The following is an 18,865-nucleotide window of genomic DNA, read 5'->3' on the forward strand; positions in this document are numbered from 1 at the left end:
GCAACATCTAAACCCCAGATTTTTAAAGGTATTTAGTGATCTGGTAGTCTCTGACTATACAGAATGTACAGAGCTGGACATAAAATTAATGTAAATTATAATCACACAGATTTATTTAAATAATAAAATTTCTTACTTGTAACTAGTGACAATTTTTAGTGGAGGGGGTAGGGGGCGAATGGGGTGTGTTAAGTTTCTGATATTCTTTAACCTTTTTGCTACAGTTCATGACGACAAACTCTATGCAGCATTAGAAAGCAACACAATTATTCAGATTACTTCTTGAAAAGACCACCTGACATATGAGGCAGTGCTAGAAATACAGGGTAAAATCCTGATCATACTTAAGACAATGTGACTTTTGGCATGGCCTTCAGTAGAATCAGGATTTCACACAAAGCTATTGACTTTTTTCCACCAGGTACATTGTGTGCCGGGGGCAGGAGGAATAATCAACCACATTTCAAATGATAGGATGCAAGATAAAGTCACTGTGGATGATGGAGGTGGGGACAAGATTTGCTCTCTCAAGCTAAAAATCCATTTAAAAGGTCTACGTCCTTATCTACAATTTATATATATTTTTTCAGCATTCTTCTGAGGACCTAATTCTACCATGATGCTCACAAGGAGTTAGCTGACTAATAAGTGGCAAAGGTAAGGGGGAGGGGGGCAACTGAGGATAGTTACCTATATGGCTAACAAAATGGATTTATATTATCAAGATGTGGCCATTCACCACTTCTGCCTCCTTATTTGCATGTTGTTCCCCTTTCCCTTACCTTTTGTCTGCCTTTCTACATGGCAAGCTCTCCAGGGCAGGAATTTTGCCTTCATCTATGTTTGTACAGTACCCCACACAATCCAGGCACAAATGGAAACAAATAATAGCATTATGAAAATATTTGAAAAACAAAGAAAACGTGATGTCCATTACAGAGTCACTGTAAATAATTACACTACAAACCTACCTGTTTGCTGAGGAGCAAAGCTACTTATTTCTGAGGACATAAATTTCTTTGTTTCCATGCCTGCTGTGTACAAAGAACAATTTGCGTGTGTTTCACTCCAAAGGCAACAGAGGAAACTCTCTTCAGCCACCAGCACCAGAGAGTTGGTTTCAGCGGTTCCATGCTCTCTGTGCAACACAGGACTGCTCGCTACAACACCAGCAGTCAAAGGAATAACAGAAGTCTCATTTGGTGACATGCAAGGCAGCATAAAGCTCGACGCTGGAATCTGATGTACCATACAGTGAGCAACTGCCATTCGAATAAAATCTGAAAATACAAAGAAATAATGAAGGAAATGAGTTACACTATTTGGAACAATGAAAACAGAGCATCTGCTGTTCTAAAGAAACAAGTATGATTAGAAATATTGGACAAGAATCCCCATGTGCCAATCACTTCTGAATTGGTATAGACTATTTTATTCAGTGAGGCTTCCAGAACTCACCCATATGTCTCATACTTGACTGAAGTCACCCTGTTCTTTTTTCCAAAATAACTGCATTTTAAAAAAAAACCAAGATAAGCCAATACAAGAACTCTAGGGGGGAAAGTGCTCTCCTGGCTGAAATTGGTGTAAATTAATTAGAATCAAACATATTAAACACGGATTGAAGTCAAAGGAGCTGCACCAATTTAGCAGAGAATTCTGCCCTAGATCTAGACACACAAAAACTCTTGGGTCTTAAAATCCAAACCCAGGTCCACATTTTGCAACTATCTCCTATATTTTTACAACCTGGATACACCCAACTTTGGGATGTTCACAAGCTTGATATGTTAAATAATTATATATAAAGATATACTGTGTCCTCCTCGCTAATGGATATCATGTGAACACAGAAACTGCATTAAAAGTGTTATCTGTAACATTTCCTGAAGACAAACAAAAATAATCCTATTGTTTACAGCAACAATATAAAAAGGTCTATTCATAATACGCGAATTCCTCGTCCCACTGAAGTCATTGGGAGTTTTGCCATTGAGTTCAATGGGGCCAAGTCATTTAACATATCTGATGTTTTCTCTTCCCTCTCCACCCAATCAGAGGCATCTGATAGGTTTTGTTCATTGTTACAGAGTACATTGCAGTAGTTTTTAAATGCTTCCACAATATTTTTGTTTGTGTTGTTACACCAGAAAGATACTATTTACAATTGTTAAAACCCTAATTAATAGGGTTGCAAGGCATCCGGTTTTCAACCAGAATACCCGGTCGAAAAGAGACCCTGGTGGCTCCAGTCAGCACCACTGACCAGGCCACTAAAAGGCTGGTCAGCGGCACAGCAGGGCTAAGGCAGGCTCCCTGCCTGCCCTGGCTGTGCACAGCTCCTGGAAGCGGTGGCATGTCCAGCTCTTAGGCGCATGGGTAGCCACAGGGACTCCGTGGGCTGCCTCCGCCCCAAGCACCAGCTCTGCAGCTCCCATTGGCCTAGGAGCCGGACATGCCACTGCTTACAGAAGCCACCTGAAGTAAGCACTGTCCGGCTGGAGCCTACATCCCGAATCCTCTCCCACACCCCAACCCCCTGCCCCAGCCGTGAGCCCCCCTGCCACACTAGAAACCCCCTTTGACCCAGCCCTGAGCCCCCTCCCACACCCTAACTCCCTCCTAGAAACCACACCCCAACCCGCTGCCCCAGCCTTAGCCCCCTCCCACATTCAACCTCCCTCCCAGAGCCCACACCTCACTCCCCCCCGCACACCGAACCCCTTGGTCCTAGCCCTGATCCCCCTCCTGCACCCAAACTCTCTCCCTGAGCCTGCACCCCAGATCCCCTCCTGCACCCCAACCCCCTGCCCCAGCCCGGAGCTCCTCCTGCATTTCACACCCCTCATCCCCAGCCTGACCCCCAGCCAAAGCCCTCACTCCTTCCCACACCCCAACCCTCTGCTCCAGCCTGGTGAAAGTGAGTGAGGGTGGGGAAAAGCGAGCGACAGGGACGGGAGAGATGGAGTGAGCAGGGTTCAGGGCCTCGGGGAAGGAGCAGGGCAGGTTCAGTTTTGTGCAATTAGAAAGTTGGCAACACTACTAATTAATGTGTTTTACATGGCCAGTTAGGTAAATAGGCCCACAAGAAGCATTTTCTACAAAATGAGATCTAGTAAAAGGTGGTATTTTCTATCAAACTTAGATGCCCTGAAAATAAAACCCTATACAATGTAGGAGCACACTTGTTACACTACATGGCTACTGTTCATAGAGCAGAGCTTGAAGTGGGCTAATAATACTTCTGATAATGATAAATAGGCTTCTTTGAAATTAAAATAACTTTAGTTATTGAAATGCACGTAATTGATTTGTATATGTCCTTGTTTTTAGTGTATGCTTAGAAAATGTATGAATATTTTAAAGTTTATTACATACAAATTCATTCTTACTGAATGTCTTGCAAATGCATCCCACAATAACAAAAACAAGAGAGAGAATTTGTGTCTTTTGCCTTCACAGGCACAATCTGATTTCAATTCATGTAAATATTTTAGCATAGTAAACCAATGCAAAGTGAAAAATAGGTTTCTAAAATGATTAAAAGTAAACATGTTATTACTTCAGTGTCTGAGATGTTCAATTTCTTTGGAGATACACATTTTCTGATCAGCAGAACCCTCAATGGTATTTTCTCTTGTTTAACAAGGCAGAATCTGTGCCTTGTTAAACATCAGCTTCATTAGGTTTCTTGGCTCCATGTAGAGGATTCAGTTGACTGAACAGAATATTAGTGCATAATCCATGATGCGAAAACAAAATGAGGGACATGACTCCTACGGGGCAGGACACATAGCTAATATGCTACCCATTTTACAGCTGGCACTGAAAGGGGATTTCAGTTTGTTTTATACATGCATAGTTTAATTTTGAAGGACAAATCACACTGCAGATTCTCACGACAAACTAACCAAATCCCATAAGATCAGTGTGCCTGCCATAGTGCCATTACTATAATATTTTTTTCATTAAAATGTAAATGAAATGAATAAGCTACAGTAAAATTGTAATATTATTTAGCATGAGATTATATATTTTATATCCCTTAATAAACATATAATATTTTGTTATAAATCAGTAGGCTGCATTACAAATATTCACGTGACACTGATATAGGAATTTATTTACAGAACAGGTACAACACAAGTAGCAACAGTGAAAGCTGTTGTACACACAAACCTACTTAACAGTGACTAAAGACCAGGGTGGATAAAAATCAATGATTTAAAAAAAATTGGATTTTTTTTTATTTAAATCAGGTTTTTTTGGATAAAATGCTTTTTGAGGAAAAAACCTACCTAAAGATAGTTTTAATTAAGATACATTATATCTCATCATGGAATAGGGATTATAAATTCTAATTCTATAGTATGAGACAATATATTCATGTAATGTTTAAGAAAAGTTTTGTAAATGAGTTCCAATAGTTCATGGCTTAGGGACCCAATTTTATGGGGTTCCACAGGCTTCAGTATATATTATTTAGGTTAATCTTTCTATCTATCCAATGGGGTTCAGTGCTCAGTCTAGAAGATGACATCAGAGATGCTTAGTTTTGCAGTTCTCAAACTGTGGATTTGTGTCTCCAGAGATAACATGCTTGTTAACAGCAAAAATGTTTTAAATAAATAAATTATAGAGATGAGAGATAACAGACTTCAACCCTATTGTCCCTCTGCAAATTTGAGTACACAGAGTCAATCCCTTACCTCTCTCTAAAAGTGCAAAGTTTCAAAAAGTTCAATGAATAGAAGATCGTTGGGGGTGGAATAGATCTGGACAATGAGAAGATGTCTGGAGATAAATGTGAGATGCAAGGGACATATGCTTGTTTTGTTAAAATATCATATGTTTGCTATTGAAGAAAAAAATCCAGAACACATAACGTTGTTGTTTTTGTTAAATAAAACAATTTAAATGTCTGTCTGGTGATTTTCTCCTCCTAATACAGCATGGCAAGAAAATCCTCCAAATATTAATAATTAACCTGTTGAACTGGAGATATTTATGAAGTCATTGGGAAGTGAACTATCTGCTTCAATTACCTTTGGTAAGTGAAATAACCAAACAATCGTTCATTTTCTGATATAGCTGTAAAACTAATCTGAAAAGTTTTCAAAATAAATCACTTTTAAAATGTATAGTGTGTAGGTTTCATTTTTAGAAGGTACATCTATCTCTGAGTTGTTGGTTGTTATAACCTTAATACATATTCTTCACAAGAATGCACTTTTATGTAGAAAACCATGATGAAATCGAGTCTTCCTGACTAGTGATTTAAATCAATCTGATTTAAATCAAATCCACCCTGCTAAAGACAAACAGCTCTGTCTCCCAATGCAAGTCCCCTGAGCACTCCAGTTGCCCTGTTAAAAGATACTTCTGTAAATGCAGAGAATTTTTAGGTTATATTAATTAAGTCTCAACAATGTAGTGACCCATTTGATAATTGAATGAATAAAGACATGAAGCAGTCCTAAGAAAACCTACAACTGCTGCAAAGATCTGAAAGATACAACTTTTGAAACTTAATGTGTTGGATTAAAATAGCTGGTTTATCTTTCATCAACATCTTTGGAAATTTAGAGGGATTTTTGCCAAATAAACAAAAATTACAGAGAAAATAAAAATAAAGTGAAGTCTGTTCTACAGCATATACCGACATTAATGTGTCTGACAAAATTTATGCACATCTGATTTAATCTACTCTGTGTATTTCTTCTATTTTAGAAAGGAAAACTGAAGTCCTCATATTTGAACTATTATATTTACCATGAATTGAGCACTCATTACAACAATTTTGTATATGAAGCAGGAGGATTGGTTTAGCGCAAAAACATACAGAATAAAATAAACACTTTGTGTAAAATCCTGGCTCCACTGAAGTGAATATGAGTTTTGTTATGACTTCAGTATAGTCAGGATTTTACCCTCAGTTGTTGGTATTGTCCAGATTGCCCATACAATTCTAACCTGTATGAATGCTAGTTATACTGGCTGCGCTAGCCTGTCTTGATTAACTACATTAACTAAGTGTATTACAGTTGCAAGTTTACTATTAAACTTTTTTAAAAACAATAGTTGTGAACTAGATATTGATCAGCTATCACTTGCATTGGTTTTATCATCAGAAAGTTATTGTCCAGTTTGTAAGGTACTGTGCATCCAACATTTCCATGAGAAACGAGGGCATTGAGCATCTTGCAGGATCAAGCTTTTACTTTGTCAAATCAATAGCTACAGAATTTTTTTTTTAAACGAACAGTTTCAATATCATTGTCTCAGGCAACTTACCCAAGTGCAGAAACACAGTCAAAAGTTTATGCGAATACATCTTGTTCTGAACAGTGGATCTAAAAAACAACCAAAATTTAAAAATTAAAAACTGACTGAAGAAATAATTTCCATTTCAGAGGTACATGTCTATTATTCTACTTCGATCTTGGCATTTTCTAAAAGAGTAGTCTTTAAAACTTCTGAACTTATGAAAATATATTGCCTGAAAACACCAGGAGTCTGTGTGTAATTCTTAAATTAAAAAAAAATTGTGTGCTTTATTTAAATTAATGTTTGCTCCTTTACAGGAAGGAAGACAGATCAGACAGCATCATTACAAAAAAGTAACACTGCTTAGAGTACTGATTAAATATCAAACAGCCAATCTCTAACCATTACAATTAGGAAGCGCTCTTCAGTCCTCATGTATTTTCTGACTCATGTGGGGCTTATTTCCTGTTCTTCCTCTTCAAGGTATTGTGAATCCACACAGTAAAATGACTGTGAGATAATAATTTCCAAAATACAGCCCACATTTTGCACCATGATTTCTGCAATCCATTTTCACCCACAAAGTAGTAATTTGAACAGTGGAACTTAGCTAAATATTACACTTAAAACATAATGGATTAGTACCTATATAAGATAGCTGTAGTTTGGGATTGTTACCATGCAGTCTCACAAATTCTACTCAAACCCAATTACAAAACACATTTATAATTATGATTGTGGTACTACTATATTTGCATAGATATGTATTGTTTAACAGAGATCTTGGGTTTTCAGTTTAAGACTCATACAACTTGACTGCATAGGCACCAACTCCGTGGGTACTCCGGGACTAGAGCACCCAAGGTGAAAAATTAGTGGGTGCTCTGCACCCACTGGCAGCCAAGCTCCCCTCATCCTCCGCCCCACCTCCTCCTCCTCCCACTCTGAGCACGCCGTGTCCCCGCTCCTCCGCCTACCTCCCAGCGCTTCCCACCTGGCCGTCGCCAAACAGCTGTTTGGCAGCATTAGTACGCTCCAGTAGGGAGGGGGAGGTTTTAAAAAAACTTGAATGTTTAACTAAAATCAAAATTCAAAAATTCATATGCTTGTTTTGTTAAAATACTATATGTTTACTGTTGAAGAAAAAAACCCAGAACACATAACGTTGTTGTTTTTGTTAAATAAAACAATTTAAATGTCTGTCTGGTGATTTTCTCCTCCTAATACAGCATGGCAAGAAAATCCTCCAAATATTAATGATTAACCTGTTGAATTGGAGATATTTATGAAGCCATTAGGAGGTGAACTATCTGCTTCAATTACCTTTGGTAAGTGAAATAACCAAACAATCGTTCATTTTCTGATACAGCTGTAAAATTAATCTGAAAAGTTTTCAAAATAAATCACTTTAAAGATGTATAGTTTGTACCTTCTAAAAATGAAACCTACATCTATCTCTAAGTTGTGAAGAATATGTATTAAGGTTATAACAAACAACAAGAATGCACTTTTATGTAGAAATACATGATTAAATCGAGTCTTCCTGACTAGTAATTTAAATCATGATTTAAATCAATTTGATTTAAATCAAATCCACCCTGGAACAAAGAACTTTATTATAATAAAGGAAACAGTATTATTGCTAACGCTAGCATCTGTCTTCTTTGGCCTCACTGTGGAAAGGTAAAACTTTCTGCAGCCTCCAATATTGCCTGGCTTCCTGCTACAGATCTAAGAGACAACAGACTCACACTTCTCCTGTATAATCTACAATCAATCTTCAACAAGAGTTCAGCTCTATATCCTAAATTATAAATACAAATGAGTCACTGGCTTTATCAGCCATCCAGATCTGATCGTCTACTGACCCTGAGAAAAGTTTGGTCCAATTGATTCACTTGAAATATCAAATTCCCAAAAGAAGTAGACTCCAGTCCAGTAGGTTCAGAACACTTCAACAGGATTACCTCCCTTCATTAAGGCTGTGGTGCCAGTACTCTTCCTACTAGAGCCATTTCTTCTATACTGTGTATCTTGACTACATAGGATTTTGGTTTGCAGCTACATCTGTAACAAGAGCTGAAGATGTACAATTTAAAACCGGATGAAAGAAAAATCAGGGACATTTTGGGCTGATCAAAGAAGAGAGCCCAAAAGCTCTTAGATTTAGTGTTTCACTGCCTCTACTTAGGATAAAGGTTTACCCCTCTGGTTGGTAGTATTGTTCTAATCTATCAAACCATAAGCAGGTGAGCTGGGTTTACTCTGGGAACTGACGTGGGATTTCCCCTATAGCTCTGCAGAGTTAACGTAGGGTCATATTAACATAGAATACTTATCTATCAGTACTTTTCCCTCCACTAGTCCATCCTCTAATAGGTGGACATGAATACTGGAAGTAATATACTAGCTACAGCTCTTCCTCCAAATGCGTCCAGAATTGCCATAGCCCACATCTCGAATACTGTGTACAGATGTGGTCTCCTCACCTCAAAAAAGATATTCTAGTACTAGAAAAGGTTCAAAAAAGGGCAACTAAAATGATTAGGGGTTTAGAGAGGGTCCCATACGAGGAAAGATTAAAGAGGCTAGGACTCTTCAGCTTGGAAAAGAGAAGACTAAGGGGGGACATGATAGAGGTATATAAAATCATGAGTGATGTTGAGAAAGTGGATAAGGAAAAATTATTTACTTATTCACATAATACAAGAACTAGGGGTCACCAAATGAAATTAATAGGCAGCAGGTTTAAAACAAATAAAAGGAAGTTCTTCTTCACGCAGCGCACAGTCAACTTGTGGAACTCCTTACCTGAGGAGGTTGTGAAGGCTAGGACTATAACAATGTTTAAAAGGGGACTGGATAAATTCATGGTGGCTAAGTCCATAAATGGCTATTAGCCAGAATGGGTAAGAATGGTGTCCCTAGCCTCTGTTCGTCAGAGGATGGAGATGGATGGCAGGAGAGAGATCACTTGATCATTGCCTGTTAGATTCACTCCCTCTGGGGTACCTGGCATTGGCCACTGTCGGTAGACAGATACTGGGCTAGATGGACCTTTGGTCTGACCCGGTACGGCCTTTTTTATGTTCTTATGTTTATGATGAAAATTAACCATTCTTTTCTTTATTTCTAACAGATAGAAATAGGGGGGTGTTATGTTTTATATGATATAATCACTTTACTACTAATAACATATACAATCATTATATATTTCTGTGTAAACTGGATCACAAAAGGGAAAGGGGGGGTTCCTCTTTCACAGATGCGCCAGGAATTTGTGGTTAGTAGGCCGGCTATTTCTCAGCATGAGAAAACAGCCCCTGAAGCACAGAAAATATATTGTGTTTGTTGTACAGCAGAGGTGGGCAACCTCTGGCACGTGGCTTATCTGGGCCTTATCCCATTAAAGGGCTTAAAGATCAGTGCCACTACTCTGGGTTGCATTTGATTCTCATGGTGCTTCTTCACAGTAGATCATGGAGCATCATTGAAATATGTGCTCTCATTTGTCCCTCTTAGTACATAGACCACAGCTTGAAGAACTAGGTGCAGTTTCCATGTTGCTTTCACAGTAAAACCTAAGGAGAACACTAAGCAGGCTGACGGTGATCTCCACAACTAGATCCATAACCAAAAAGAAAAGTCACACTTGTCTGGTTAGAGGAAGATGACAAAGGAATTTCTGGTCACTGTTTCCATTCTGGGTAACCAGACAATGATTACTCAAACAGGACTTAGAGACCAAGCACTAACATGACCACCAATGGACAGATGCCCTGGACAGAAAATGAAGTCACAGCTCCAATCAGGTCCTTAAAATGTTTGCCTTTTCCAACTACCATCACATCCCTCTAACTTGGATTTAGTTTGGGCAGCTGCTTTTTATCTTAGTTCCAATAACATTTAGAAACTGGGAAACAGCACTGTGCACATTTGTAAAGCAAACAGAGCTCGGGGTCATCTGCAGATTCACTGAACTCCTCCAGAGCTCTGATATAAGGGTTGGGTGAAAAGGGATGACAGGACTGAGCCCTGTGGGATTCTGTAGAGAGGCACACTTAGGGTAAGGAAGCAGCTGCTGCTCCTGTTGTGTTAGATGGGGCCCCGAGTTTAGTGCCTTTCCCCCCTTAGTGTGAACAATGACTTTTTTAAAAATGAAGATGACTAAAAAGAGTTAAGTGGGGAAAATGCAAATCTTCTAATAACAGGTACAAAAAATAGGAAGCAAAATATAAGCACTCTGAGATAAGCAGGTTTGTTACTTCCTTACTTGGAAATGAAGAGTAATTTTTAATGCCACAGTTTTGAAGTTGGATCTTTTATTGTCTCTGACATAATTCTAACCACAATTAATTAGCGGAGAGGGGCAGGGGGAAATCAAACAACTATGGCAACAACAAACGCTACAAGTCATGATCTCCAAGAGACAAAGCAGCACCAGATACTGCAGGAACACTCCTGACTACTATCACAAAGGTGCTTTAAGTATTTCTAGTCTAGCCACCTGTTTTTCAGTCACTTTTCAAGCTGAAATTTTCCAGCCTTGGCCCTTGTCCAAATAAATAAGTTGGCACTCAGGCTTTATAAAGTGCAATGTTCTGTGGCTTGCCAGAGTAAAGAAACAGGCAGAATAATCAACTTTTCTAAGGCCAGGTTCTTCAGGATCCGGGCTTTATTTTGCTAGTGGTTTATTTAAACTGGCTCAAGATTGACCAAGCTGGGCTCAGAAGACCCAAGAATCTCTAAGGGCGGATCCCTGCAGAAACATAATTACCTGAATATCAAGTTTCAATTTTCCCAGTTTTCTTGCATTTGCTTACAAAAAAAATCTAACAGCTGCTAGTTAATGAGAAATGGGAACATAATACTGTGAACACACAAGCAGCCCCTGCCTTCAAAAATAAAACTCTACCACAGCTGCTTTTAAATATTAACTAGACTTTAAAAAAAAAATAGAACATCCTAGAAATAATGCTTATGCATAGAGGCAGCAGGTTTGATTTTCAAAGGTGCTGAGTGTGTGCAGCTCCCGTTGAGGACCCCCAGGTCTTGCTGAAGTCAGTCAGCACCTCTGACATTTTTTTTTATTAAATTTGTTCATTTCTGTATATGTTCTGAGTAAGTGAAATACGTTGGAAAATAGTGGTGAAACTGATTTTTAGTGAAAGTATTTCTTATGGATTATGCCAAAATTTTAGTCATAAAGACCAAGATCCTTCATTTCTCCATACACTAGGTACTATACAGTCAGCAACAGAGGAAGTATCCCATCACTTCATCAAAGTGCCTCAGTTCTGAACCTCAAGAAACTAAAGGGCTACCCAGCCTACATGTTCATTCAGTGCTTAGCTTCTCTGCTAAGACTGCCAACAAGAGCTCCAACTAGTCCCAAACGTGGTAGTGGGTTCTCTGAGGCCACCGGCTCATTTCCTAAACATCTAAAGTGCTGTAACATAACTCTCATTTAACATTCCACGCCTTGGAATCCAGGCCAAAATTTGATAAAAGAATTTTTGCACTTTCTACTCTGCCTTAAATAAATATTCTCCATATTCTATAGTTTACATAGGCTCATGATGCAAATTCACTGAACTGACTGCGGTTTCACAAATATTGGTTATTTTAAAGAACTATTAGAGAAAATTGTAACTATTATTCTTTGCAGGCACAAAATGTTTCCTTCGGCACTTTATTCTGCACTATTGAATGCGTTCACTTTATTCCCTCTATGGAGAGCTGCTGTAACTATTTGACATTTGAAGCTTTCCTGTATAGCTGCACGTGGTAGTTAAGGATTTCTCAGTGTTTTCATTATAAACGCTATTTATAACTTGTTTGTCAGTAATGAGTGGATTAAATTTCACGTTAAGTACTGTTTTGTCATTATGGACCCTAATGGCTCCTATAGTGTCAGTGATTCACAGATTAATGAACTGTCTACTGCATGTTCATTGAGACTTGTTTTCTGGTGACTTGGACATTAAACCTAACAGGAACCGGGGAGAAAAAGAGTCTGTGGCCTTCTGGACCATGCTTGCCATAGACGCTAACTGTCTTCGTGGAAGACTGACGTCCTATCTAATGCAAAAATAGGTTTAAAAAAAATCCACAGGTATAAGTTGTAGTTCTCACTGGAAAACTTACAGATATTTTTCATTTTATGTCTCTAAACTGCATATGGGTCCTTTCCTACTTTTCCCAATATTTTTCCCATTAATACTAAGGGAGAAACAGGTCAATGGATCACGTAAAGGGCTCTCTCTCGCCAATTCCTCTAATTGATTTGACAGGTCACTTTTAGATTACAACTTCATTAAGAAATTTCTTCAGTGGCTGACTAACAAGCAAATAGCACCGAATGTGTACCCCTTAAAAGAGCTGCACTACCTCCATTCCTCTTCCCTATAGCCCAAACTAACTGTCAGTTATCTCTAAAAAGCAGGTGAGGAGCAGTGCAGCTCTATAATCAAGAACCAACATTTTCTATTTTGGGTGCCTACAATTAAGGGTCTAAATATGAATTTAGGCACCATAGTAAAGGTGGCCTAATTGTTCTAAGATGCTGAGCAAGCATAACTCCCATGGACTTTCTGGGAGATGTGGATGTTCACTACTGAAAAAATCAAGTCACCTTTATGGATATGCCTAAATTAATAATTTAGATGTATAACTTTAGGCAGCCAAGTTCAGAGATTTTTGACAAATGTAAAAAGCCAGGGCACACTTATAGTGACTCCCAGCAGCATAACTTCTGACCAAGCTATTTCTGAAGAAATATTATTATATTTTTGTTTATAAATAATCACAGTCTATTTTTACAGAAGAAAGGTCTTTCTGTACAGATTCTGACCCTTTTTTTTTGTAATGTGCAAGCCCTGCATGATGCAATGAAGAGTTAGCCATAATACACTAAGGAACCAAAAAACCATCATCGAACAGGCTACCCGAATACCTTGAGAGAAATACAGAAAAAGAGCTCCTCCCCTCATCACAGTCCCCTACTTGTCACCTACCGCCCCACAGTGGAACTCATATGGGGTCTCATCAAACAATTACAATCCATATTTGATGGGGGCCTTATCCTGAATTTTTTTTCCAAACCTCCTCTTCTGGCCTGCAAACAATCTCCCCAATCTCATCATCAGAAGTATGCTCCCCACAGACCAAGACACACAAACTCACAGAGGCACCAGACCTTGCCAGAACAACAGATGAAAAACCTGTGGACACATCTCTTATGCTACAGTGATCAATAATACTCCCCCACACACACACATACACACACCTTTCAAAACCCATGGGTCCTACACATGCCTAGCACAACATGTGTACCACCTAATCCAGTGCATCAAATACTGCAACAACAAGTGTATAGGAGAAACCTGACAAATCACTACGCTCTTGCATGAGCTCACACAGAAACATGATAAAATTCAAAGACACCGTATCACCCGTGAGTGGATGCTTTTCACAGCACAAATCACTCCATATCTGACCGATCAGTCCTTGTCCTCAAAGGAAATCAGCACAATGCCTTCAAAAGACCAACACAGGAACTTAAATTCATAACTCTGATAGATACTGAAAATCAAGGTCTCAGTAGAGGCACTGATTCTATGGCTCATTACAACAATTTGTAACATACTAATGCTCCTTTTTCCTATGACTGCAGCGGTGTTAATTGTCCACTTAATTTTAAGTGGTTTCCTGCAACATGTGTTATCCCCTTATGTTTAACAATCTGTCCCACCTTGTAGTTAGCTGGTGACACTACGGTTACTTTTTCAAGACCTGAAGAAGAGCTCTGTGAAGCTCGAAAAACTTGTATATTTATCTTCCACCAACAGAAGCTGGTTCAATAAAATATATTAATTACCTCACCCACCTTGTCTCTCTCATATCTTGGGACCAACACAGCTACAACACTGCAAACAAAAAAGTAAATATGCAGACCTATTCACTTTCATTTCCAAAGTCCTACTTATACCCCTTTTGAAATGATTTCAAAACTGTCATTTTATTGTTTGTTGTTTTTACAATATTAGCAACACATTACTTTTGCCGTAGATTGTTACTCAGAAAAAAAACATAGCCTAATAGATTATAAATAAATCAGATCATGGGCTCTATACAGAGATTTGTATTTTTAAACCAGAGAGAGATAGCGCGCGCTAACTTCAGACTTCAAATGTATCTCTTTGGTTAAAGTCTGTTGCTGGGACTAATTCCAGAACTCGACACATCACTTAGCTGGCAAACATCTGGCTACTTGTGGAATTAAACTCAATAGCAAAGTGGACTCTGACTGTTTTGTTAACATTTTACACATTCCAACTTTTAAGAAAGTATGAAAGAAAGTCTATAGCAAGCTGGTCAAGAAGGTGCAATGCAGAATGTCTTTGTTCCACAAAAACCAACCTGCACTTTTCATTGCTATGAAGATAAAACGAGGCAAGCTGAATTCACATTTGGTGAAACAAATAAAAATATGGTTCAGTTTTCCTCCTCCATCATTTCATTAATTGGCTGCTAAGAGAACGGGGGCTGAAGGCAGTTTGGAGGAGAACCATCACATACTACTGATATAATATATCATTATAGGTTTTAAGACTATACACCAGGGTCCTGGAACAGTTTTTATAGTGGGGATGCTGAGAGCAATTAAACCAAACTGTAAACACTGTATATAACGGAAATCTCTTCAAGCCAGGGGGTGCTGCAGCATCCTTAGCTCCAACTCCTATGATATACACATATTCCAGTAGTGCCAAAAACATAGACGCTACCCTGTCTATAATCAAGAGCCACCCTTACCTGTAGTGCCTATAAATTATACTATATCTATTGTAAACTCAGGGTTCAAACTTGGCTTTATTGCCAGGGTATTTACAGGTTAAGAAGTACAATATTACTTTCCATCAACTCTTTTGTAATCATAGTTCTTAGAATTTTTAAGCAAACCCGATGCTGACTTCAGTCTCAGTCTGGGCACGCTACCACATGGCTGAAAGGGCTGTGTCAAACTCCCTGACTACCTTTCCCCACACAGATAGCGCTGCAGACTTCGAGAGAGGTAGAGAGTTTGCTAGAAGGCAGATCCTTAGTTGCTCTTCTCATGAGTCCCATCTGTCATGAAGCATTCAATCACCTGGAGTTCCTGCCTGACAACGGTCCTACAGCTGGACAAAAGTTGCCCATCTCAGAAAGTGGGATTTGCAGGGGGGTTGTTTTGTTGCAGTATGGAGGAGTTAAGTAGGTCCTAAAACCTGGCTTCATTGACCTGGCGGATCCTCACTGGAGGAAGCAGGAGCAAGCTTGTTTTAATGAATGCGTCTGCGGTGGCTTCCCCCCAGCCAAGGGGAAGTGTCCCAGGTTGGGAAGCATCCTGCAGACACCACGTCAAATGCCCGGGCTCCCCAGGACCCGGCTGCTGCGCGCAGACCTGCTGCCTGTGGGGCTCGCCCTCCCCAGCCCCGCGTTCCCGCCAGGCGCTGAAGTCGTGGCAGGGCGCCCAGGGGCCAGCACGTACCTTTCCCAGGGTGCACAGCCGGGCTCGCTGCGAAGTCAAGACTTCTGTGGGCCCCTTCCTCCGCCCGGACTCTCCACGCGTGTCACCCTGCGGGGACCATCTCTCCCAGGACGCCTGGTCCAGCCACCCGCCTGCTGCCGGGCGGAGCGAGCCGGCAAAGCCCCGTTCAGTCCCCGCTCCGCAGCGGGGCGTGGGTCCAGCCGCCGGGAGGAGGAGGAGCAGGGAGGCGGCCCGCGGGGCCCGGCGGCGGCTGTTCTCCCCACCTGGGCAGCGGGAGCAGCTGCTGCTGCAGCTCCCACTGCCGAGGCGGGAGGCAGCGGCCGCTGGCCAAGCGCTGGAGTGAGCATCACGTGGCGCTGGGCGGCTGCGGCTCTGGCGCCCGGGGCGTGAACCCCCCGCGCCCGGGCCTGCTGCCCCTTGCCCCTGGCGGCCGGGCTGCTGCTGCCCTGGGCGCCCCCGGCTTCAGGCGCAGACCCAGCCGCTGTGTCCCAGGGCTGCCCCCTCGGGCCACACCCAGCCCAGCCCCTGGGCCAGCCGGATTCACACGCGGACCCAGCTGGCTAGGGTGCCCAGATAGCAAGTATGAAAAGTCAGGACGGGGGGGAGGGGAGGGTAATAGGTGCCCATATAAGAAAAAGTCCTGAATATCGGGACTGTCCCTATAAAATCAGGACATCTGGTCACCCTGTGGTTGGCAGGCTGATGGGACTGGAGACACCCTGTGCCACCCCACTTCAGAGCGCTCCCTGGGCAGCTCTCAGGCCCTTGCCAACTCTGTTAAAGGGGAATGAGGGAGTTTTTGTTTTAAAGGGGAGCTGTTAGATGCCTCCTTTAAATACAGCAAAATCCCGCTGCCTGTGACTGGCATGTAACCTTCCGCACCAAACTCCAGCTTCACGGGCCCTCAGCCACTGAGCTAACAGACTGGTGTTATTGATTGATTGGTATTGGGGGAGCAGCTAGAGGCCCTTGCTAGAGCTGTGCAAATAACTGAGCTTTCAGCTTGCTGGCAATTCTGGGGGAGAAATGGAAAAAAAATTGTTGGGGGTCAAATGAAACATTTAATTTGAACCCAAATTAAGCTTTTCATTTTGAGCCTTTTTTTTATTTCAAACTAATGTTCAATTTCATTAAAACAATTAAAAGTTGCTTCAAATTGACAAATCAAAACATTTCATGTCAAAACTGCAAAAGCAAAATGTTTTTTTCTTTTTTTTCTTTTTTTTTACTTCATCTATCCAATGCCAATATCTGTGAGTCACTGACTTGTGGTTTTTTAGTTTATCTAGCTGAGGTTAGAATTCACTTAATGTCTGTGAGGAAACCACACTTAAATTCAAATAAATGAAGTCAAGGTAATATTTTTCGGTTTGGGGTTTTCTGTTTTTATATTTCATTCCTTAAGGATTGATCACAAACAGTTGACTGCCAATAATAGATACTTTCAGAGTTGTTGAGGTGTAAGATGGTCCTAAGACATTAGGGATACAAGGTAGGTGAGGTAATATCTTTTATTTGACCAACTTCTGTTGATGAAAGAGAGAAGCTTTTGAGCTACACAGAGCTCTTCAGGTCTGGGAAGGGTACTCAGAGTGATCGACACTAATATTTAAAATGTAAGCAGTTGCTTAAGAGTGTCTGGTCAGTTAAGACACATGCTATTGATGCTGTTCCTCAGTCAGATGAGCTCAGAAATGCTTGTACAGGGAAGCATCCACAAATGTTTGTGTATTCATCTTTGAAATTCTCTTTCTTCAAACATTCATGACTGGGCAGGAAGTAAGAAGGTAGAAGGAAGAGGGACAAAAAACCCACACAATGTGAGCTTGGCCAAAGCAAATTAATTAAAAAAAAACAGTAAATATTCATAGATTTTTTTTTGCAATATTTCCCTGTGTTAACCATGAATAAGGAAGCAAATATATTGCATTTTCCTAATGCAGAGTGGGTCTGTTTTACCTAAATTGAGAATCTGCTGGAAACAATCAGTGCTGTCTGAATCCATAGTAACATTTATAAAGAATTAAACTAATGTTCTGTTTAAGTATTTTGGTTAATGGTTTTAACCAGGCAGCATATACAAATATCCAATTACTAATGTAAAAGGTGATATGGACTAAAAGCAAAGGAATGTTTGCCTGCTATTTAAAACTACTTTCTGTGTTTCATGGAGGATCTTTATATTTTCACAAAATGATAAAGTAGTAATAAAATTAAAGTTGTGAATTATAACAATGCAAATATCCCTATTATTGTGTGAGTAGGAGGGCAAAGATTATTTGCTTTTTAAGGGCCAAATTCAGATACTTGAGATGCCTTTACTCATGTGACTAGCATCTTATTCCACAAATAACCCTATCCGATTCAATAGGACTACACGTCTGTTGCATCTTACGTGCATTTAACATGGGTGATTTCAGCTTTGCGCTGGGGCTTTTTGGGGGGACTTGACAGCAACAGCATGTCTTTAGGCCTGTGATAAGGTTCTCCCCTATAATAACCCCGGAGGGTTGCCCCCCCAAAAAAAAAGTTTAAATAGTGTGTCTGCCCCGGAGTGAGTGTGAGATGGGAGAAGTGAATCTGCTGTTCCCACTACAGTACTCAGTCCCTCTGTGCCTCTCATACTGTGCGCATCTCACCGCACTGAGTAAGATTCTGTGTCAGTACTGTTTAAAGAGACAGTAAGTATTTTTCGTACTGTATAACATGGCCCCTAAACGCAAGGCACCTACTTCATCTGGTGCTCAACCAAAGAAACAGCGATGTGTTCCAACGGTGGAGGAAAAACTGGCTGTGTTGGACTTATTGAGAGATGGTATGTCCATCGCCAACATGGCATGTAAATACGGCCACAACGAATCTAGCATCTGTGCCATCAAGATTCGAGAGACAGAAATTTGTCAAGCCGTGGCATCAAGTGCTCTAGTAACTGCTAAGGTGACGAGCCAAGTGCGTGATAAGACTTTAGTGAAGACTGAAAAGGCATTAAACTTATGGCTGGAAGACATGAACTGTAAACGTGTGCCTATCAATGGCAACATGTTGCGAGAAAAGGCTCTTAGCATC

General features: G+C 40.4%; 1 protein-coding gene across 5 annotated transcripts in view; it reads right to left on the minus strand.

Moving 5' to 3' along the window:
* The window catches only part of LEPR (leptin receptor), a 62,849-nt gene extending 46,756 nt beyond the window's left edge, over positions 1-16,093 (minus strand). Inside the window, exons 1-4 of one of the 5 annotated variants that reach the window (XM_039486437.1) lie at positions 15,800-16,093; positions 14,156-14,195; positions 6,295-6,353; positions 972-1,280 (exon numbers count right to left, since the gene is read on the minus strand). In XM_039486437.1, the coding sequence (XP_039342371.1) occupies positions 972-1,280; positions 6,295-6,353; positions 14,156-14,169 (382 nt within the window). In that variant the 5' untranslated portion in view covers positions 14,170-14,195; positions 15,800-16,093. Of the gene's footprint in view, positions 1-971; positions 1,281-6,294; positions 6,354-14,146; positions 14,196-15,418; positions 15,604-15,799 lie in introns of those variants that run through there. The other 4 variants (XM_039486436.1, XM_039486438.1, XM_039486435.1 and 1 more) reach the window with 4 other exon arrangements.
* Positions 16,094-18,865: the final 2,772 nt, after the last annotated feature.

Source organism: Mauremys reevesii, linkage group 8 (assembly GCF_016161935.1).
Source record: "Mauremys reevesii isolate NIE-2019 linkage group 8, ASM1616193v1, whole genome shotgun sequence".
Lineage (NCBI taxonomy): Eukaryota > Metazoa > Chordata > Testudines > Geoemydidae > Mauremys > Mauremys reevesii.